We start from the raw sequence: 23,489 nt of genomic DNA, 5'->3' as shown, positions 1-23,489 counted from the left end.
AACATGAATTTTCTGTGACAAACAATACTGATACACCACGTACGTTTGAACATATGTGGATAACATCAGAGAGGACACTGAAGACGAAACTGATCCTGTGAGCGAACACACACTACAGACCTGTGTGTGTGTGTGTGTGTGAGAGAGAGGGAGACTCACTTATTTACTTTGAGCAAATTACTGAAATAAATTTTCCACAGATGAATATTTTCTTTATGTAACACAGTGATGTAAACACAGCTGCTGACATGAACACATGAACACACGTCACCGCCACCGCTGCGCCTTTCATCGCAAGAGAAAGGCGCAGCATCCACAACACAATCAGTGACAGTAATGAATGGTTACATGGAGTAACTCCGTGAACTCTGTCTGCTTATTTTGTGCGTAATGTGTGTAGATGATGACGTGTGACACTTATAGATTGTTGAAATAATCTGTAAATTCAGCTCACATGGATCAGTCATGTCTAAACATACATGTTACACCAGAAAAAAACATGCACAGGATCAACTATCAATGCACAGCCAGTTTTTTAAGCATCAATATTAATATGAGAGCAGTCGCTGTGACCCTGACATTTAGTTCCTTTGTGTTTATCACTAATTCCAAAAAAAATTCTACAGATTTATACATCATAAATTGACCGTGATCGTGAACTTTCCTTCTTTTTCTTTTATTTCCCTCTTTCTTTGCTGCCGCAGTTGTCCTTATTCTTCAGGACGAAGACGTTTTAGAGTCATTTGTATATTAATTTGTGGGTGGGCGTGGTGTGTTCCTCATTCATCTCCGCTCAGTTTCACATTTGATGGGATGTATAAAGAAAAAGTGCGCAGGACTTGGCATACGCACAGTTTTATAAATCTGAGATTTTCTTTGCGTATGTACTTTATAAATTTTGTGCGTACGCCGTCTTTTAGTATGAAAGCTGCACACTCTTTTATACATGAGGCTCCTGGTCCTGACAGTCTGGATGCTGCTCTGTGGACCTGCAGGACTTCACTCTGTCATGATCATCTGAGGTTAAACTTCACATGTTCTGTTCCAGCTGCTGGAGGAGAACATCATCTGCTTTGTGAAGAACGAGCTGAAGAAGATCCACAAGGTTCTGGATACAGATCACACAGAAGTCTCAGAGAGTCAGAGGGAGGATGAGGAGCAGAGGAGCAGCAGAGAGGCCTTTCTGAAGATCACAGAGGACTTCTTAAGGAGGATGAAGCAGGACAAGCTAGCTGACAGTAAGAGGACTTTTAATGTGAAAGGAAGAACATCTTATTTTCTCAAGGATCCACTCACTGATTTATTTTCTTGTGTTCTGTCAGAAATCAGAGCTCCAGCTTGTCGACGTGAACTCAAATCAAACCTGAAGAAGAAGTTCCAGTGTTTGTTTGAGGGCGTGGCTAAAGCAGGAAACCCCACCCTTCTGAATGAGATCTTCACAGAGCTCTACATCACAGAGGGAGAGACTGGAGAGGTCAATGAAGAACATGAGGTCAGACAGATTGAAAGAGCTTCCTGGAAACCAGACAGACCAGAAACATCCATCAGACAAGAAGACATCTTTAAAGCCTCAGCTGGAAGAGACAGACCAATCAGAAGAGTGATGACAAAGGGCGTGGCTGGCATTGGGAAAACAGTGTTAACACAGAAGTTCACTCTGGACTGGGCTGAAGACAAAAGCAACCAGGACGTACAGTTCATGTTTCCCTTCACCTTCAGAGAGCTGAATGTGCTGAAAGAGAAGAAGTTCAGTTTGGTGGAACTCATCCATCACTTCTTCACTGAAACCAAAGAAGCAGGAATCTGCAGGTTTGAAGACTTTATGGTGGTCTTCATCTTTGATGGTCTGGACGAGTGTCGACTTACTCTGGACTTCCACAACACTGAGATCCTGACTGACGTCACAGCGTCCACCTCAGTGGACGTGCTGCTGACAAACCTCATCAGGCGGAAACTGCTTCCCTCTGCTCGCCTCTGGATAACCACACGACCTGCAGCAGCCAATCAGATCCCTCCTGACTGTGTGGACATGGTGACAGAGGTCAGAGGGTTCACGGACCCACAGAAGGAGGACTACTTCAGGAAGAGGTTCAGAGATGAGGAGAAGGCCAGGAGGATCATCTCCCACATCCAGACATCACGAAGCCTCCACATCATGTGCCACATCCCAGTCTTCTGCTGGATCACTGCAACAGTTCTGGAGAACATGCTGAAAACCAGAGATGGAGGAGAACTGCCCAAGACCCTGACTGAGATGTACATCCACTTCCTGGTGGTTCAGTCCAAAGTGAAGAGGGTCAAATATGATGAAGGAGCTGAGACAGATCCACACTGGAGTCCAGAAAACCGGAAGATGATTGAGTCTCTGGGGAAACTGGCTTTTGAGCAGCTGCAGAAAGGAAACCTGATCTTCTATGAATCAGACCTGACAGAGTGTGGCATCGATATCACAGCAGCTTCAGTTTACTCAGGAGTCTTCACTCAGATCTTTAAAGAGGAGAGAGGCCTGTACCAGGACAAGGTCTTCTGCTTTGTCCATCTGAGTGTTCAGGAGTTTCTGGCTGCTCTTCATGTTCATCTGACCTTCATCACCTCTGGAACAAATCTGTTGTCAGAAGAACCAACAACGAGCCAGTGGTCCATACAACCAAACAAACCTGAACTGAATCATCTGCACCAGAGTGCTGTGGACGAGGCCTTACTGAGTCCAAATGGACACCTGGACTTGTCCCTCCGCTTCCTCCTGGGTCTTTCACTGGAGACCAATAAGAAGCTCTTAAGAGGTCTACTGACACAAACAGGAAGTGGTTCACAGACCAATCAGGAAACAGTTGAGTACATCAAGAAGAAGATCAGTGAGAATCTGTCAGCAGAGAGAAGCATCAACCTGTTCCACTGTCTGAATGAACTGAACCATCGTTCTCTTGTGGAGAAGATCCAAGAGTCCCTCACATCAGGACGCCTGTCCACAAAGAAACTGTCTCCTGCTCAGTGGTCAGCTCTGGTCTTCATCTTACTGTCACCAGGAAAAGATCTGGAAGAGTTTGACCTGAAGAAATACTCTGCTTCAGAGAAGGCTCTTCTGAAGCTGCTGCCGGTGGTCAAAGCCTCCAACAAAGCTCTGTACGTGGATCAGTATATAAATATTAATAAGACATATTCTAAAGAGCACAAGACAAACATGTTTAACCTTTTGTTCATCACTGTTTTCTACCTCAGACTGAGTGGCTGTAAACTCTCAGAGAGAAGCTGTGAAGCTCTGTCCTCAGTCCTCAGCTCTGTGTCCTCTCGTCTGAGACACGTGGACCTGAGTAACAACAACCTGCCGAATTCAGGAGTGAAGCTGCTGTGTGATGGACTGAAGAGTCCTCACTGTTCTCTGGACACTCTCAGGTTGGTGCTCAGCTGATTTATATGGACAATTCTACTCTGATTATTTTTTTATTTTATTTTTTTATAATTTATTTTTTATTGACATTCAGAAACAGACATTCACATCCGGCAAAACATACATGCATACATCTCACATCTGTTGTCTGCTCTAAATGCCTAGACAAAAAAACAAACAATGAAAAAAGGAAAAACACACATTAGCAACTATGTACAAGTTAGATTTCCACAGTTCCTCCAGCAGACAGGGGAATTATCATCATAGTGAGACTTCTGAGAAGGTGTAATAAAGTACCTAATCAAGCGTTTCCATCCAAATTCCCTCCACTTCTGTGAGCTGGTACATCTCCATTGATACCTCCAAATTGTTGTCCATTCTTCCTCCGATATATTTATCCCTCCTTCCTTCTCCCATTTTATTTTAATATATGAAGTAGAGTGAGATTTCACATTAGACAGACCCTTATATAAGCATGACACAGTTTTATTAATAGCTTTTGTAAATAATTGAATTAGACATGTGTTTATCTTTGTTAGATTTTTCATCTTTGTATTGACGTAATGCCGTAACTGCAGGTATCTATAAAAGTCTTGTTTTTCTAAAACATGTGTCCTTTTAAGCGTTTCAAAACTGAGTAACTTTCCATCTTTCATTACTCTACATAAGGCTGTTATACCGTAAGCTATCCAGTCCTTAAATCTAGAATCCAATTTATTAGGTCTAAAATCCGAATCATAAGCACACCATTTAAGAGCCAAAATATCATTTTCAAGTTTATGTTCTTTTATAATAATTTTCCATACTTTAAGGGTCCACGCCACCCATGGATTATCAATGTTATTTATGTGGGTTTGCAAGTTATTATCAGCTAAAATTGCCTGTATGGGGATGGAGGGCATTTTTTCCTCAATGCTTTTCCATTGAGCTGTATATGACGGGTTGCACCAGCATACCACTGCTCTCATCTGCGCTGCAAAATAATAATATCTAAAATAAGGCAAGCCCCATCCTCCCTTTTGTTTAACCAGCTGTAAGGTTTTGAGGCGAACTGCTATATACCTGGATAGCAGTTTGTCCCACTCGTTAAATTGGTTTTGGTTAATCTCTATTGGCAATGTTTGAAATAAATATAAGAGTCTTGGCAATATAATAATTTTAATAGAGTCAATTCTTGAACTAAGGCTAAAGAAGGGAATTAAGTTCCATCTTGCTATATCATCCTTTATTTTTTTATGTATGGGTGAATAGTTATATTCCGATAATTTTGTAAGATCTTTTGGTAGGTTGATGCCCAAGTATTTAAAGGACTCTGTTTGCCATGTCAAGGGGTAGCTACTTTTGATTTCTCTTGGTGGGCAGTAGTTATATGAGAGTATTTGGGTTTTACTCATGTTGATTTTGTACCCAGATAATTGGCCATATTGTTCAAATGCTTGCATCAATTTAGGCAGAGAGTGAGTTGGTTGCGCAAGGTATATCAAAATATCGTCTGCATAACAGGCCAATTTATATTCCGTCCCTTTAATAATGATTCCCTTAATATCTTCTCTTTGTCTGATGTACTGAGCTAGTGGTTCCAAATATAATGCGAAGAGTAGTGGTGACCATGCACAGCCCTGTCTGGTGCCCCTTTCTAGGGTAAAACTATTTGACAAATATCCATTGACCTTGACCCTGGCGGTAGGTTTGTCATATAGTGCCTGTATGGTTTTAATAATTGTATCGTGGAAGCCAATTCTATGCAACACTCTGTAGAGAAAAATCCAGTTAACCGAATCAAAGGCCTTTTCAGCATCCACGCTCATCACAATTGCTTCAGTTTGATTTCTTTGATCCATAATATGTAGTGTCTTTGGTATATTGTCTTGTGTTTGGCGTTGGTGTATGAAACCTGTCTGATCATTATGTATCAGTGTCGGCAGGAATTCTTCTAATCGTTTGGCCATAACAGAAGTAAATCATTTATAGTCCACATTAACAACAGAGATTGGCCTAAAAGAGCCACACTCCACTTTATCCTTGCCTTCTTTTGGTATGGCTGAAATTATTGCCTCCTTCCAGCTGGGTGGCGTTTGCGCATTTTTTAAAGCCCAATTCAGAGTAGGAAGTAAAACAGGTATTAGTTCTTTTTTAAATTCCTTGTACCACTCTGCCGTGTAGCCATCAGATCCTGGCGATTTGCTTAATTTAAATCTACCAATTGCAACTTTTAATTCTTCTTCAGTTATATCCGCAGTCATCATTTTATTTAGATTTTCATCGAGAGTGGGTAAATTTTATTTAGTTTATTTTTTATCGCTTTTGTCCTTGGATCCCTAATTTTATGAATTGTATTTTCGGCTATCCATTTTTTCAATTTCCATGCCAATACTTTCATAGATTTGGAGCCACTTTCGTAGTGTTTCTGTTTCAGAAACATTAAATCTTTCTCGATTTCTTGTGTGGCCAAATTATTAATTTCATTCCTGGTGTGTCTAATTTCTCTCAATGTATTCTGTGCCAAATCTAATTTATGTTTTCCTTCTAGTACCTTTAGCTTGTTTTTTAAATCCTCTAACTTTTTATTCCTATTTTTTTTCTTAAATGACGATATTGCTATAATTTTCCCTCTCAGAACAGCCTTCAGAGTATCCCATAACATGGGAGGTGAAATCTCTCCAGTATCATTGAATTCTAAGAAGAGACACATTTCTGATTTAATTTGTGCCTTAAAAGACAGATCATTCAACAGACTGGAATTCAATTTCCATGTATTATTTTTTGATCGCAGGCCAAAATCAGCGGATAAGTATACTGGTGCATGGTCACTTAGATCTATTGTCCAGATTCCACAAGTATGTATTTTATCTTTATCCTTCCCAAATGTTATTGAATAATCTATTCTTGTATAGAGAGAGTGAGGAGCAGAGTAGTAAGTGTAATCCCTTCTGTTAGGGAAAAAATCTCGCCATATATCAATCAAGCCCACCTCCTCAAATAGTGTGTTTACTTTCTTATAGAAGGACTTCCTATCCTGGGTTTTTCCACAAGATGAGTCCAACTTTGGCTGCAGATGTATATTTAGATCCCCTCCACAGATCAAGAGGCCTTCTGTTTCAGTTACCATGATATTGGTTATTTTTTGGAAGAAACTAATGTCACTCCCTGGGGGTGCATAGACATTCAGTAAGGTAATTGGATTCCCATCTATCTTACCCCTTACTTAAAATAAACGTGCCCTCTTTATCACCCATTTCGAATAGTTTTTCAAAATGTAGCTTGTTTGAAATGAGAATAGCAACTCCTCTTCTCTGCCCTGATTTGTATGAAGAAAAAAACAGATTTGTAAAGCCCCTTTTCTTTAGCTTTATATGCTCCTTGTCTGTCAAATGGGTCTCTTGTAAATAAACCACATGGGCTTGTTCTGTTCTCACTTTAGATAGGATTTTACTACGTTTAACTGGATTCAACAGCCCATTGACATTAAAGGAAATGAATTTTCATTTGTCACTAGCCATACTTATTTACTTGTAAGTGTACCAACAAACTTAACAAGATGAAAATTGAAAGATCTGCTCCCTGAACAAATAACAACACCAAACATAAGCAAGAAATAGAAAAAAGGACAAACAAAAAGAGTGATCCCAAGGCTGGGGTCTCTAAGAAAAAACCCTGGCCTGAGCTAGATAAAATATCTAGCTGTGAGGGAAAGCCTCTCCCACCTGTGGGCTGAGGGCCCCCACCATGGCGCTCTAAAAAAGAAAAGAAAAGGTCTCTGTTCATTCCACAGAAAATGTGTCCTTATACAGCAACCCTCGCCTGTATGTGGGTCAATGACATATAAGGTTTTTTAACAGGTAAATTTAAAAATATAACTATGAATTTCTATTGCAATTGGTCAAAGCTTTAAAATGTCATGTGTACATGCATACATGTTAAAATCTTGAATTACGATATTTTGGTGGTTTTTCATGTAAATTAATTGGTCGTTACCCTCCAAAATGTCATGTGGTGCGACCATCAATCATCTTAAAAATGTATTTATTTAATCAACATATTTACCCTTTTTTCACAAGTTCTTAGTAAAATGATGTGTCTAGAAACTAATTATTTGGATTTCTGTTGAATTGTCATACATACTGATATAATCCTCATTCCTCTAAAGTCACGGTCACCGTTTTGCATGTAGTTTGCGTGCTAATTTTTCCTGTAAAATGCATAAAAATAATGAAAATGTAAACAAAATCCCACTAACTTCATCTTACCCCATCAGTGAATAAGTTTCTGCCACAGAAAGAAGGTATCACTTTTTTTATTTTGCTACAGTTATTGCTATTAATGGTCGCGCCACATGATGGGTGGTCGCACCACATGATGAAACCAGCTTAAATCTCTTACAAATCAATAGAATAAGAGACAATCATTTGTTTAAAACAGATTTTATTAATTTAAATATTGAAGACAAACATCTCTTTTCAACACTTTTCATTTCATTTTGGTTAACACATTAACTTTCATTGCCATTCTTTTACAAACACTGTGTTGAAGTGAACGGTACATTCATGTATATTTTTGTAAACATTTCACAAATCAGTAAGGAACAAGATGAACTCAGACACATCAAACTTGAAGACATCTAACTATTCATACCATCCTCCTCATTCTTATATAAATGTTGGAGATATGGTTTAGGTATTTCCTTAACCCCAGGAACTTTTAAACTTTTTCCAGTCTTGGCTTCTCAATTTAGAACAGCGAGAAGTTGTTGGCTCAGGTTCAGAGATGACTGCTATGACATCTTTCTTATAGTAGAATATGGCATCTGGAGCTTTTATTCACGTGAATAAGTTCTTACTCCCTGACTGTAAAACCTTCCAGCAGGCAAAACTGTAACTCTTTTTATCTATTTATTGTTATAGTTGGTATCAAAGCACTGTTGTCATCAAAATGCATCATCAAAGCTCTTTTGTTATATGTTAACCTTCGTATATGTCTTTGTTAAACTACTGATCAACAGGATCTGTACGCATAGCATTGACCCTGATATCTTCTCCCACAACCTCAAGAACTTGGCCTACATATGGAAGTTCATCGTATGTTACAATCACAAAACATAAACCCTGATCACTTTCCCCCTTCTGTGACTGTGAGGTTGAGGCCTCCTCCATGTTGGATGTGGTGTTCCGCATGTCAACTTTTACAGGCTGGTAACATGAGCATATTTTCATTTTGGCATGTTTGCAAAAGCACGATACCTCCCTACATAAGGAATCTTTCCCTGCTGCTTTCTTCTCTGGTAGCTGAAACTAATTTAGTATTGTGTCAAGCTACAGTGTATACAGTTTGGCTTTTTTCAGATACAGCAGACTGACATTTCAATTAAAATGTGTATTATATTTTAAATCCCCTCCACACAATATAACTTCATGTAATTCAAGTTGCTTTTTAATACAAAGTTTTTTTTAGCTTTTACATAAACCTTACTGTTCTCCTTGCAAGGTACCCAGGGTCAGAGTTCACACGCTGCCTGTGGCCCACGGTCTTCACTGCTTGAGAGCGGCATCTAATGAAATGGATTTTTTTTTTTAAACTTTAGAAAGACATAATGGCAACATGACATGTTACAAATATTTGTTCTTTATTTTTTTGTGCCAATGTTATCAATAAGGATTTAACATAAAGCATTGCTTCTGAATTGTATGAAAAATTAAGAAAAAGCACAATTTTATCTTTTAAATATTATAACAATTTACTACCTTTTAAATATATAAACCATCAAAATGATATTAAAACACAAAACTTCCTTTAAAATAAGTCTACAACTCATTGAAAGCTAGCTGCAATGGTCGCACCACATGATATTTGGTCGCACCACATGATATTTCATATTCAATCAACATTTACAGGCATAGCATTGGACACCTAAACAAAAGTTGGTATCAAATTATGAATTTGTAAAAATAAATCAATATTTATTGTGTTTTTGAGATCATACCACATGACATCCATATTTGGAAACTATCTACCAGCCATTTTAAAAGCAGTTATTTTAAAAGATGAGAGAGAGTTACAAACCTGCCAACTGATTCTGTGGGTCCTCTGCAAAGTTGTTTGTGATGTAACTTCCTGTCTTGGGGTGGCTTTGAAAATGAAAGTTCCAAAATGGTGGTTTCTTCATGGTCGCACCACATGATATTTCATAAAATGGACATACTCGGACAAAGTTTACTTAATAAACGTAAATAAGAGGGAAATGTCATTACAAGATCACTGTAATTTCACATGAGGTTACAAAACACTTTAGAATTTATGCCACATAGGGCAGAAAATACATTTGAATAGATTAAGATTCATTTTAAATAAATGTCCAAAACTGGATTCATGACTGGACGGTCACACCACATGATATTTTTACACTTTCCGTAGCAATACAAATGAAATGCCTAATGATTTTTGAATATATTTTTCTCGAATATATTTTTAACAAGAAAAAATGCAGTTGGACAGTATAATTAGCCGTCATGTCATTGACCCATAAATATTCTCATCATGTGGTGAATATAGCACGTTCTGTTTAGCTTTCCAACTCTTCAAAAATCAGTCAAAGCTTATACTTCTTCTGGAGAGGATGGGGACTGCCTTCTGAAAGCTCGCAGTTTCTCCTTGATACCCTTCTCTCGCTCCTCACCTGTCCCTGATTATTTTTTTAATTACATATGTGAATAGATTTTCTTGAACTCCTCCTCAGAATGAGTGGCTGTAAACTCTCAGAGAGAAGCTGTGAAGCTCTGTCCTCAGTCCTCAGCTCTGTGTCCTCTTGTCTGAGACACGTGGACCTGAGTAACAACGACCTGCAGGATCCAGGAGTGAAGCTGCTGTGTGATGGACTGAAGAGTCCTCACTGTTCTCTGGAGACTCTCAGGTCAGAACTCTGACTCAGACTCTTTCCTTCTTTAGGTTCTTGTTGATGCAGATGTTTTTTTCTGAATCACTGAGTTCATCATATCTTCTTAACTCCAGTCTGTCAGGTTGTCTGGTCTCAGAGGAAGGATGTTCTTCTCTGACCTCAGCTCTGAACTCCAACCCCTCCCATCTGAGAGAACTGGACCTGAGTAACAATGACCTGCAGGATCCAGGAGTGAAGCTGCTGTGTGATGGACTGAAGAGTCCTCACTGTTCTCTGGAGACTCTCAGGTCAGAACTCTGACTCAGACTCTTTCCTTCTTTAGGTTCTTGTTGATGCAGATGTTTTTTTCTGAATCACTGAGTTCATCATATCTTCTTAACTCCAGTCTGTCAGGTTGTCTGGTCTCAGAGGAAGGATGTTCTTCTCTGACCTCAGCTCTGAACTCCAACCCCTCCCATCTGAGAGAACTGGACCTGAGTAACAATGACCTGCAGGATCCAGGAGTGAAGCTGCTGTGTGATGGACTGAAGAGTCCTCACTGTTCTCTGGAGACTCTCAGGTCAGAACTCTGACTCAGACTCTTTGCTTCTTAAGGTTCTTGTTGATGAAGATGTTTTTACTGAATCACTGAGTTCATCATATCTTCTTAACTCTAGTCTGTCAGGTTGTCTGGTCTCAGAGGAAGGATGTTCTTCTCTGACCTCAGCTCTGAACTCCAACCCCTCCCATCTGAGAGAACTGGACCTGAGCTACAATCATCCAGGAGACTCAGGAGAGAAGCTGCTGTCTGCTGGACTGAAGAGTCCTCACTGGAGACTGGACACTCTCAGGTATTCTCCTCTTCCTCCTCCTCCTTCCTCTTCATGTTCATCAGCAGTATTCAAACTTGTCAGCAGGTTCAGGTTGAAGATGTCCTGTTATTATGTTTTCCTCTGTCAGTGAGTATAACCAAACATTAGTGACACTTTTTAAACACCTGTTGTTCTTCTCCGTCTTCTGGCTCCTCCCTTTAGGGGGCGCCACAGCAGATCATCTGCCTGATAGATATTGTTCTTGTTTGACAATAAACTAGAAAACTAGAAACAAACACTAGACTCTGGTGAGAACGAGTGAATGTCACGTAGTTCAGCCTGAGAAACGACCAGAACCATGAACTGGACAGATCATCTGCACAGAGTAGCAGCATCATGTGAGAAGTCCTGGTACTGGGTACAGAACAGTCCTGGTCCACTTCAAACAGTCTACGGTCAAACTAAAGTAAAGATGTCTTTATTCTGTGGTGTTTGTAGTGAGTTGTGTACGAGATGTTCGTCATCTAACAGCTACAATCAAGTTGTTCTTCATTCTTCATTCAACGGTGAAAACACACAAGTTTTGGAAGCAGCAGTAACAGCGACGAGCCTCCGCAGCAGCAGCTGCATAAGTAGCCATGTGTTTCCTCTGTGACGCGCAGCTGAAAAAACCACGAAAGCACTGGAAACTAGGTCTCGATTCAAGCAAGCGATCAAACAACCGTAATTCAAATACAAAGTTTATGCTTTTTAGACCCACAATACTGCGATTTGAAACACTGTAAAAAATACAAATGAAATCCCTCTATTTTATCTATTTTCTTTGTTTACTTGGTTTGTGCTGGGCCAACTTGTTGCTGGTTTACTCGTGGTGGGTTTCAAATGTATAAACAGAAGTTGTCTTCTGTGTTGTCCACGTGGTGGCGCTGCTGAGTAAATGCGTAGCCTCCTGAAACTGTGGTCTCCGGTTCTGCAGACACCGGCCGTTTCTCAATATCCATACTTGTTCGTACTTGTGCTTACTTGCTAGAAAATCCACGGCATGTGGAAGTTATATGGCAGTTTTTTGTGATTTTTGTCGCCATGGTTACTTGAAACGCTTAGTAATAGTCATATAACACAAGTCCCGGTCGAGCCGCACGTTTTGATATAACGTGTGGGGGTTTTCTCAAAACTGTGGGAGGAGTTAGACGTCAAAGTTTTGGGTGGAAGAATACAGAGAGACTGACAAGCCCCTCCCAAAGTCCCCTCTGCTCCTTACACACGTGCACACACACGCACACACACGCCTGTCTCTATCTCTCCAAAATCAGCAGAGAAAGCAGAGAAAACAGCATGTTTTAAAGTTGTCATATTTCAAGAACGGTTGATGATAGAGATACAATTTTTGGTTTGTGAGCGTCAGGAGGCTTTCGGCAACTCCCACATTTAAATTTGTGACAAACGGACGTTTTATATACTGAAAAAAATGCTAGAAAATCTATATAAGGTTAGTTTTGCTTTTCTGAGGCAGAATTGTTCGGAGATTCGGCAAGAACACATTCTCCCGAGCTGCTGCAGAGCTTGGTTCTGACGCCTGACTTGTGACTAAATCAAATCCCTTTGTTCGGTACAAGTCCTGTGTCAGTGGGGTCTTCTCCTGCATCATCAACTCATCACCTATCGTTCATAAGAAGAAGGAAGCCTGACAAAAACGACAAAAACGATAAGCTCCGCCTCTGCGGACGCTCGGCGCTCACTGTGCCCGGCACAGAGCAGCGTGACCTCGGCCTGTCCTGATGAAATGATCCGCTGGCTCAGACGTCGCTGTCATTAGATGCTCGGTGTGATCCATAGATTTGTTGTTGACGTGTTATTTTGTTTTTAATGGAAACGTTTTGACCTGACAGTTTAAAAGTTTGTATATTGTTAATGTTTTTTTTATTTTAACTTTGAATGTTAGATTTATATTAAAGTCGCACGGTCATTGTATCTGTATTTAAATATAATATGTAAATGTTAGATATGTAGAGTAGTATATATTTGTACAAGTCATATATATATATATATATATATATATATATATATATATAGACTACTCTACAATGCTGTAATATATCTATTTTCCACATTGTATAATTTGTATTGTATATTTTAATAGAAATAAATTAATAAATGAAGTTAAATATTTAAAATGTAAAAATAATAACAACATATATATGCATTTATTAAAAGTATTTCATATGTTCATTTATCAACACCGTAGGTGGCGCTAATGAGGCTGCAGCACTACAGCAGAACTACAGCAGAACAATACATACATACTTGCATACTTGAGTATTGAGAAACAACCACATACTTGTGTACTCCCGTACTTGGCAAGTATATACTCCCAGCGTACTTCTCAAGTATATACTTCCCAAGTAAGCAAGTACATACTTGCTTACTTGAGTATTGAGAAACAGCCACCGTCTTCTCTTTGAAACACACCTGTCCTTGTAGTTCATCATTGTGTCCACCAGAGTGCGTCATTAAGACAACAGTTTGGACTCATGTTGGACAGAAACTCATTCAGACTGTTTCTTCCTCCAGGATGGACCATGCTGGAGAGCAGAGGTTAAAACCTGGTGTCAGGAAGTGTAAGTATGGATTTACAGGAAATAACAACATATCAGCTGATCATCAATAAACTGCAGCTGTGTCTCGTTGTCTTCATCAGATTCATGTGAACTGGAACTGGACACAAACACAATGAACAGAAACCTCAAACTGTCTGACGACAACAGGAAAGTGACCCGTGTGACAGAAGATCAGTCGTATCCTGATCATCCAGACAGATTTGAGTCCTGGCCTCAGCTGCTGTGTAGACCTGGTCTGACTGGTCGCTGTTACTGGGAGGTCGAGTGGAGAGGAAGAGTTAATATATCACTGAGTTACAGAGGAATCAAGAGGGAAGGCATCGGTTCTGACTGTTGGTTTGGACGTAATGATCAGTCCTGGAGTCTGTTCTGCTCTGATGATCATGGTTACTTTGTCCTTCACTGTGGGACAAAAACACCCATCATGTCCTCTGTCTCTCACAGAGTATCAGTGTATGTGGACTGTCCTGCTGGGACTCTGTCCTTCTACAGCGTCTCCTCTGACTCACTGATCCACCTCCACACCTTCAGGACCACATTCACTGAACCGGTTTATCCTGGGTTCCTGGTCTGGCCTGGTTCCTCAGTGTCTCTGTGTCCTCTGTAGGACATGAAGAGACAGCAGCTTCAGTGGTGGACGAGGTCAAAGCTCAAATAATATAAAATAAAATTCAAGGTTTTCAATCAAATAGAAAACAAAGTAAATAAAGATGGTAAGAGTTTGACTCTTGTTCTGAAGAACATCATCTTCTCATGGAGCCTTTCTGTCCCAGCATGCACTGCTTCTCCTCCTCCTCCTCTTCATGCTGCCTGACAACAGCGCCCCCTGCTGCATGTGAGCAGAACAACACTCAGAGTTACGCACACACACACACACACATGGAAAATGAAACACACATGAGCAGATTATGCCATGAATGAGGAAGTGTGGTTTCTGCTGTGATGCAGGTGAAACTGAGTGTGCGTGACCTCAGGATGACCTCTGTCCTCCTGCTGCTCTGTGAACGACAGTGAAGAACGTGTCCACAGTGACAGGAAACTCATGACACTCAGAGGGTTTTTGCACTTTCCAAACATCATCAGTGTCTGTGGTTTCTGTTTCTGTGGCTTAATGAAGAATGACATTTTCAACATCAATAAAAACCACATCATATCACTTTAATCTACTTTGTTGTGTTGATGACGAGGTACTGACACCTAATACAATCTATGTCAGATTAAGTCTACGCTCTTTTAGGTCATAGATTAACAGCTCCATCCACTCACTCTCCCACACCAAAGCCCATAGAGAAAACCAGTGATTTTAGCTGCGGGGACACAGGAGCTGCTGGTCCTCTGCTGCCTCGTGTGGTCACTTTGTGTCACTGACGTCAATCTGAACAAAGGATTTCAAACACTGAAGTGACAAAATAAGACATTTGAACTTAGTGATGGAGGCAGCAGTGTGTGTGTGTGTGTGTGTGTGTGTGTGTGTGTGAGTGTGTGTGTGTGTGTGTGTGTGTGTGTGTGCGTGCGTGTGTGTGTGTGTGTGTGTGTGTGTGTGTGTGTGCGTGTGTGTGTGTGTCTATGTATGTGTGTGTGCGTGTGTGTGTGTCTATGTATGTGTGTGTGTGCGTGTGTGTGTGTGGTGGAAGAAAGTATTTTAAAAAACAAAAAGCGCAGCATCCAAGACAAGAATGTTTTTTTTTTGCATGAAATAACTCAAAAAAAGTTACTTGAGAAAGTTTCTGTATGTTGTTATTAACCGTTTAGGTCGGTATAATACATGATGTATTTGTTTGTGTTTCCATAGCAACAGTACCAAAATTACCAGCTCCAAGTTTGTCCGACAGTGAGATAAAGACGTGAAAATGTTCTGGAGATATCGTAGACTAAAACTGACGTAGTTTTTATCAGGTTTTCACACAGGAAACTGAAGTTTGTAAACCACACACTCTCCCACACACACTCACAAATCGCATTGCGATTTTAATTAATCGCAATGCGATTAATTAAAAAAATTAACGCGTTAATTTTTTTTGATAACGGTTAATCGCGGCCCACTGGATGAAGCTAAGTTAACTACAGCGGTAGCAGCACTGTCCACTGAAAATGTTACCTTAGCAATTGGCTTAATTAATAGGAGAAAAGTTAGCACTAAGAGTTCAGAGTTCTGAATCTGATGTGTCTAATGACTGCAGTTTTTCATTCATTTAACTGTCATTAGGCCCTGTTCTGTTTGTCGTTTGTTGTCTACTCCCTCTTCAGTTTTAAGACCACATTGTTGTGGCATTTTATGTGCTGTGTCAAGTGGGTCTACAATGCACTTTTTTATTTGAAAGAAGAAATCAAAGATAAAAGACATTTTTTCTTTGTGTTTATTTGATTCTAACTATATTTTTTATATAGAGATTAATCGCGAGTTAACTATGGAAAAAAGGTGAATTGTGAAACCCTTAGATATACACAATGTTCAGGTTTTTGTGACTTATAAAGACCAAGTAGGGATAGAGTCAGAATTTGCAACTTTGCTTCTGTTATATACGTCTGAAATATCTACATAATAATCATACATGTATATGCTCACTAATCAGGTAACCTGGTAAGAAATATCACATGTTCATACAACAAAAGTGAGCAAATGTGGTCAGTCTACTTATCATTGTGTTGGATTTATGAAGCAGTAAATGTTCAAGTGAAAAACAATCATGGGAACACTTGCTGCCTTTCTTGCTTTTAATGAAAAGGCAAACAAGGCCCAGAATGGGCTATGAGCAACAGGGTCATTCCTACAATTGGTGCCATTTCAGTCCCCATGACATTATATGGTATATTTTGTTTAAAATTATGCTAATATTCATTTAGAAAATCACATTTTAAATAGTAAGATCATTTCTACCATAAAACATAGCAATATATAAAAAGGATGAATTAATTAAAAATAATTTATCAGATTTTATTGCAAACAGGCCAAAGTGATGTGTCCCCATTCATGTTTGCTCAACTACACTTACAATTATAAGTAATAAAAATAAAAATATATATTTTTTTTTTCATTATTGTTGTATGATCTTATTTGTCAATTTTCTGAATAAATGTTATTTTTTTATATGAATTCATTTTTAATGCTTTAACATTTCAAAATGATTTATGTCCCGGTTTTGACGTCCCCCCCGTTACTCTGATGGATAACCCTTTAAATACACCCACTGACTATTCCTCAAGTCACATGATCCTCAGGAAGTAGCAGAGATATTTGGAGGGAACTTTTCAACAAGAAGCAGAGTAAGTATCATTCTTCAATCTACTGTTTTTTAGCCTTTTAGAATGGCTCACTGACTCGGCAAAGCTTAACACGTCCATTCTGTTACTCCATTTTATTGTTGTAATTTATATATTTTTTGCAAATATTAAACTATGGTTAATAAATATGTTATAAATCCTCCTCTGTGGACACCTCGTGCTAGCATGTTGTTCATCCCATTAGCAGCTATGGCTAACTTTAGCCAAAAATGTCCCCCCTGTTACTGTCCACCCCGTTACCATTTTGCACAGTAACAGGGTGGACTCATAATAACAGGGTGGACCTAAGAAGGCTAATGAATAATTATTTCCAGCATTTGTTTGTATTTTTTCTTTTTTATATCATTTTTTTATACATTTGTTGTTGTTGTTGTTTTTTACCAAAATGTCTGATTAAACAACATGCATCTTTTTGTCAGTGAATGGCACCGCTGTCTGCTGCAGAAAAGCATGGCGTGATGCAGACCCTGAAAAACGGGCTCAATACCTAAATAAAGAGAAAGAGAGGTGGAGAAGTGACAGAGAGGAAGGAAGAAAAAGGAAAGTGTCAGACCTCAGTGAAAGAGAGAAGAGAGCACAGAGAAAGAAATCTACAACAACTTTGCAGCTAACGCCTCCTTCAACACCTGAAAGTCCCCCACATAACGAAAATACCCCCAAACCAGGGCCCTCAAGGTTAGACGAAAGTTGATAGTTTAATGATAAGAGAAGTAAAATCTAAAGTTGTCTTATCTGATGGTTTTGCCCTGACTATGTGTGTGGCCATACAATTTATTTTAATGTGACTATATGACCGTCTATCCTTGTATTGTTGTATACAGAACATGTATCCACTAGTCATTGTAAATTGTAACAACATTCTTGTGTTTTAGGCAATATGTTGTTGGGCAGAGGAATGCCAGACAGGGCAGAAGGAGGCTACAGAATGAAATCGAACAACCAAAGAGAGAAAAGAACAAGACAAGAGAAAAGTAATGTAATGTCCACCCTGTTACATGTTGTCCATCCTGTTACTGCTGTGTCCACCCTGTTACCCCTGTATTTTTATGATAATAAATTCAAATGGAATAATATTTTTGCTTGTATTTGTGGTTACTAATGTGGTGAATGAATTGAAAAACTCAAATTGTCTAAAAATGGCACAGAATTCAATTCATTTCTTTTTTTATTGCAAAAGAAATATGTTGAAACCAAATTTTGCCTTAAATTAGAACATGTTTTTTTCAAGATAATGCTTATACATGGATATTTTTTTTAAATATTTTCACTGAGCAAATGAGGGACATTTTTGTTCTTAGAAAATGTAAATATCACATGACTGTGCATTCAAGACACTTATTAATAAAGATGAGAATGTCCCATAACAGGGTGGACATTTGGCCCATGTTGTATGTCAAGAATTTGGTCAAAAGTATAATAATTCAATATCCTGAGCTGGACCAATAGCATTTTCTTGTAGTTTAATAATTCCTCGTTCAGATGAAATAATAAATTCTTGCATGGTTACATTTTTTTTTAAAGAAAGTCACAATGCTGAAATGGCACCGACTTCTTGTTCATGTGCAAGTGAGAGAGCGTTAATATCCACATGGTTGTTTTGTGTTTGTTTATTTTGCTACATTTGATTTGAGCACAAAATGACAGGAAACCAAGTGTCAGCTCTTATCTCTGCATCAACTGGAGTCAAACATTAACAGAACAGACGTTAACACAGAACAACAATGCTGCCATCTTCAGTCAAATGAATGGATTTCTCACATGTGTCACGGGGTTCTGCTGCAACTCTTCAATAGACCCAAAGATGATGGCATAGTCGACTGATGTTGTGTTTCCCTTTTTATTTTTCCAACCCAAGATGCATACTGTGAAATATATTTACAGGTGAAAATCAAAAAAAATATGAAAATTGTCCCAAAATGATATTTCCAAGAAAAAACCTGTACAAGTCTCAATCAAAATAATTGAATTCAGTTGTGAGCAAAAATAGGTGTGTTACCTCCTCTGTAACCCAATATACACTGCTCGAGTGGGAGGTAGAGCGCTCTTTATATAGGTCCTCTGCCCCTCCCATCCAAACATCAATTATCCAAAAATCACAATAAATGAACACAAGCATGATTACTATAACAAACAACCCAGATGAAAATAAAGCCAAAATATGTCCCAAATTAACGGTGCCACAATAATTATTGTCCCCACCTTTAATAAACCAAATGAATAGATAATAGATAGAATAGAATAGAATAGATAGATAAAAAAAACTACAAACAAAAGTGACGACACACTAAGCGTCCCGCCATCGTCGTCATTTAAGTGCGCCGCTGACGTAAACAATGTTTGGGGTGTGTTGACACGCGGGACGTCACAGTGGGTCGGCAGGGTGTTTGGCGGTCGGTTGGAGGGAGAAAGCAAGTTTTTTGGAATAACGAGTGATTTAACAACATATCAAAGTAGTTTGAAGGAATGTGGGAGGAGGAGGAGTTGGATTGAGTGGTAGGATGGATATCGGCCAATGACCTGTAAGCTCCGGTATACGATATCTGTGTACGACTCGTGAAGGGAGAGAGGGGGACAATGAGGGAGAGTGGAGAGGATATAAGGGTATGAACCAACGCAGCCAAGCAAAAGGGAAGAAGAGATTAAGAAGGGACAGTGATGAGCATAATGAGAGTGAAGAAGTGGGGCTTGAGCAAACACAAACGGTGAGACAGGAGAAGTGTATTGCTATACACTGTATTGTTGTCGTACTGCAGTTGGAATGAATTTCATATCAAAAATATATGACTCCTCTCATTCCCTAACTCACAGCCCAGCTGAAATAAACTCCACCTTCGCTTCCTATTATTTTAACCTGTATCAGTCCGAACCTCCTGCAAATACGACTACAATGGATCATTTCCTGGATAACATTGATATACCTACCATAGATCCTCGTATTAAAGAGGAGTTGGAAAAACCTATACAGTTGGAAGAATTAACTTCTTGTCTTAAATTAATACAAAATAATAAAGCTCCAGGGCTGGATGGATTTCCAGTTGACTTCTATGAAAGAGTAGGCTCTCTTCTTTCATCTGGAAAAAAAAGTTTCCGTTCACTAGTAATCGGCATTAGAACATACACCCCTTATTTTAACAACCCAACTGCCGGGTTATGAAATGTTTAACCCATTATGGGTTATTTATATAGGATATGGGTCACGTTTGTGCAACTCATGTGGTGGGTCAAAATCCATCAACCCAACATACATCGGTTAACTCAGCACCTGGGTTGTTTGTGCTTCGAACGTCATCACGTGGACAGAAGGTTCACACACCAAGCACCAAGCGCTCACGCGAATCAGAACCTGACTCAGCATCGTCGTCGTCGTGAAGCAGATAATAAAAGGTTTGTACACACTACATGTCACACACACATGTATATATACTATAAGTAAGTTCGGTAGCTCTCGCCCGCTCTCCCTCACAGTGCTGCAAGTATTGATGAGGGTAAGTTGTGCTGTAGCAATGCTGCTTCACATTTGCACTTTTTTAGGTTGTCATTGTACAGTTTACGGTTAAAGTCTTAATGTATGCTGTTCTCTGACATGTATAACAGCTAACCATGCTATTTATATGTCATTTATACCGCAGTTTTTTAGGCAGTATTAATGTGGTGTTTTTTGCACTATGTGTGTGTGTGTGTGTGTATATATACATATATACACATATATACATATATAAGTATATACACACACACACATACACACATACATAGGGAGAGAGGGAGGATTGGTTCACTGTTCACCCACAAACAACCTTGTTGTGTTAGCATTGGATTACATTCTGCTTCTTGTCTGCGTTGCTTTTGGCATGGTGATATGTGAATAGTTAATAGTGATTTTATTTGTGCGTTTGTTTCAGATCAATGGACAGCTTTGTCATCAATACTTTGACATAGTGGCAACTGACAGACCTTATAGAAAGATTCCAAGGTAAGACATGTTTTTCCCATCCACAGCATATCAATGTCTGCATTGCTTTTCATAGTGATCATTTGGATAGTCATTGAGTTGACTGCATTCCTTTTTGTATAAATTCTTATGAAATATCTCTATATCTCTATCTCTATTTCCTCTTTTTTTCAATAGCGTCCGTGTAAAGTGTCAAAGTGACTCAAATAAATGAATAGGGCACATGCCTTTGTAGGCTTTCAATTTTTTTTAATAATAAATGATGGAATATGCATGTAGCTTCCATGTAACATTTTTGTTTTCTGCTCCTCTGTTGTAAAAACAAAGATGTCTTTTTTTCTATTTTTGTCTTTCAGAAGAGGATTGATGAGGAAAGTTTTCTTCTTTTAGATGAGGCCACCATCAAAGAGCTGATCACAAGCTGGTCCTAGGCTCAAGTTTCTCAAGAAGTTTCTCAAGAAGGATCAATTCTTCAGTTGTCCGGGAGTGAAAACTGGTCAAGTTCCTCCAAACAAGAGTACTTGCATGCAAGGAGCATGTTTAGGTGTTTACTGATACTCATTTGAACTGTTCCATGCAGTGACCTGAATTAGAAAACATTTATATTGTGGATAATAATACATTTTTTCCAAGATTCCAGTATTGTTTAAGTGTTTATTGCATAATATATGCTTTGCATGACCAAATCTAGCATGTAGGTTTGTAGTTTAACAATTTTATAGATATCGGTATTGCAATTTATTTTCTTATAGATTGTACTGTAATGTGTTAGAATTAATCTGGTATATTTGATCCAGCATTTGGATATAATATATAACAAATATATGTAGTTGAAACAACCCATATTTGTAGTTAATTTGACCCTGCATTTGGGTAGAGTATTTAACTAATCTGGTGGGTTAAAATGGGAGAGGGGTCTAGCTGCAGACCTGCACTGTCAGGACCCTTCGTTGCAGACCTGCACTGTGAGGTCTCCTGCACTGTCAGGACCGGAAGTTGATTCGAAAGCCTTTCAAAATAAAAGCGACCATACCGGAAGCATATATTCAAAATAAAAGCGAGCATACTTGAAGCACGTATTTTTCGTTCCCCATGTGAAATGTGAAGACGACGAGGTGAGTAACAGTCAAGTGCAACAACTTTGCGTCATACGAAGAAACAGAAACAGTCTTTATTCACTAGAACGTTATGTTGCACACTATATATTGTCCTGTAAAGTTATATTAATTTGAAAGAATCTGGTTTTGGACTTTTGGGTAGTTTTCAGCGTTGTTAACGTATGATAGTGCTCACTTAAATGTGCCATTTTCCTACTCAAAGACCGAGAAAACTGAGTTATATCATATCATTTTTATATAATTTTGTTTTACTTATTACGACATCAACACTTGTTTGCAGCCAGAGCGGAGATGCCTCAGATTTTGAACATGAACAGCACCCAAACTGAGGAGGCTGCGCAGGAAATGGGAAAGCTGTTTGACACCATGGATCTGAATGAGGAAGAGAAAGAATTCATTCTTGAGCCTTTTAAATTTATTTTTTTACCAGATTGAAGATATGTGGCTCTTCTGTGAAGAGATTATGGACAAACGAGGGTACTTGGCGTACTGTGAGTACAAAGAGTAGAAAGAAAAAAAAACAAAAGTTAAAATTGTGGAAAAAGTTGTTGTTGTTGTTCTTAAAACACTAATAATTAAAATCATTAAAAAAACTGCTTAGGAGATATTGGTTATGTGGGTCATGTAACTAGGTATTCAGTAATTCACTTTGAATACACAAAGCTAAGTTCATTTAAAATCCTCAACCCTCACACCCTCCATGTGGTCCAACAGCACAAGGTAAGAACATAGCACAAACAATATTAAGCAATTATTAAATGAATTATGAGGTGTTATAATTGCAAACAAACATAAGATATGCCTATATAAAAAAAAAATAAATAAATCAATATGTAAATGGATCCAGCAGTGCAGGGGGCTAAATTTTCAATGATAAATAATGGTATAGAAGCAAAGAACAGTCAGCAATAGGTTGGAGTGTAGATGCATCACACATTAAGGTGTATTTACAGAGATGTATTGTTTCAATATGAATTTGTAGTGCAGACTAAACTAACAGCTGTCCTTTTTGTGAATTATATTAAATTAAAATATTGCATGTTTTGAGTAGGCTAATAATGTTTATAGGGGATCATAACAATAGCTGTACATCTAGTTTGCACTGATTATCTGTAGAATAACCCTAGAAGTGATCATAACGTTTTGTATTTTCTTTTTTTTATATATAATATTTTCTTCGTTTTTTATCTTGACATTTTCCTGAGTTTTTTCACCTTATACAGTTGAACTGGAAAGATATACAGGTTGGTTTTTTAAAAATCTCTTTCATTAAACACATAGATACACATAAACATATTTACATTGTAAACATAAAATAAAGATCCAAGAAACATTGGGAACGAAAAATAAGTGCTTCCGGTATGGTCGCTTTTATTTTGAAAGGCTTCAAATCAACTTCCGGTCCTGACAGTGCAGGAGACCTCACAGTGCAGGTCTGCAACGAAGGGTCCTGA

The 23,489-nt window shown here is 38.6% G+C and overlaps 1 protein-coding gene and 1 long non-coding RNA gene across 2 annotated transcripts; both read left to right on the top strand.

The window, feature by feature from the left end:
• Positions 1-813: 813 nt before the first annotated feature.
• LOC131443308 (NLR family CARD domain-containing protein 3-like) lies at positions 814-14,848 on the top strand. Its single transcript, XM_058612829.1, has 3 exons — positions 814-853; positions 1,329-3,124; positions 13,730-14,848. Exons 1-3 carry the CDS (start codon positions 814-816, stop codon positions 14,291-14,293), a joined length of 2,400 nt encoding a protein of 799 aa, XP_058468812.1. The 3' UTR covers positions 14,294-14,848.
• Positions 14,849-19,337: 4,489 nt separating this feature from the next.
• Positions 19,338-21,584, top strand: LOC131443520 (uncharacterized). Its single transcript, XR_009233630.1, has 3 exons — positions 19,338-20,352; positions 20,868-20,938; positions 21,274-21,584. It is a non-coding gene; the product is annotated as an uncharacterized LOC131443520 (long non-coding RNA).
• Positions 21,585-23,489: the final 1,905 nt, after the last annotated feature.

The sequence above is a fragment of the Solea solea genome, chromosome 17 (genome assembly GCF_958295425.1).
Source record: "Solea solea chromosome 17, fSolSol10.1, whole genome shotgun sequence".
In the NCBI taxonomy this organism is placed as follows: Eukaryota; Metazoa; Chordata; class Actinopteri; order Pleuronectiformes; family Soleidae; genus Solea; species Solea solea.
This window is presented reverse-complemented; position numbering and strand designations above follow the sequence as displayed.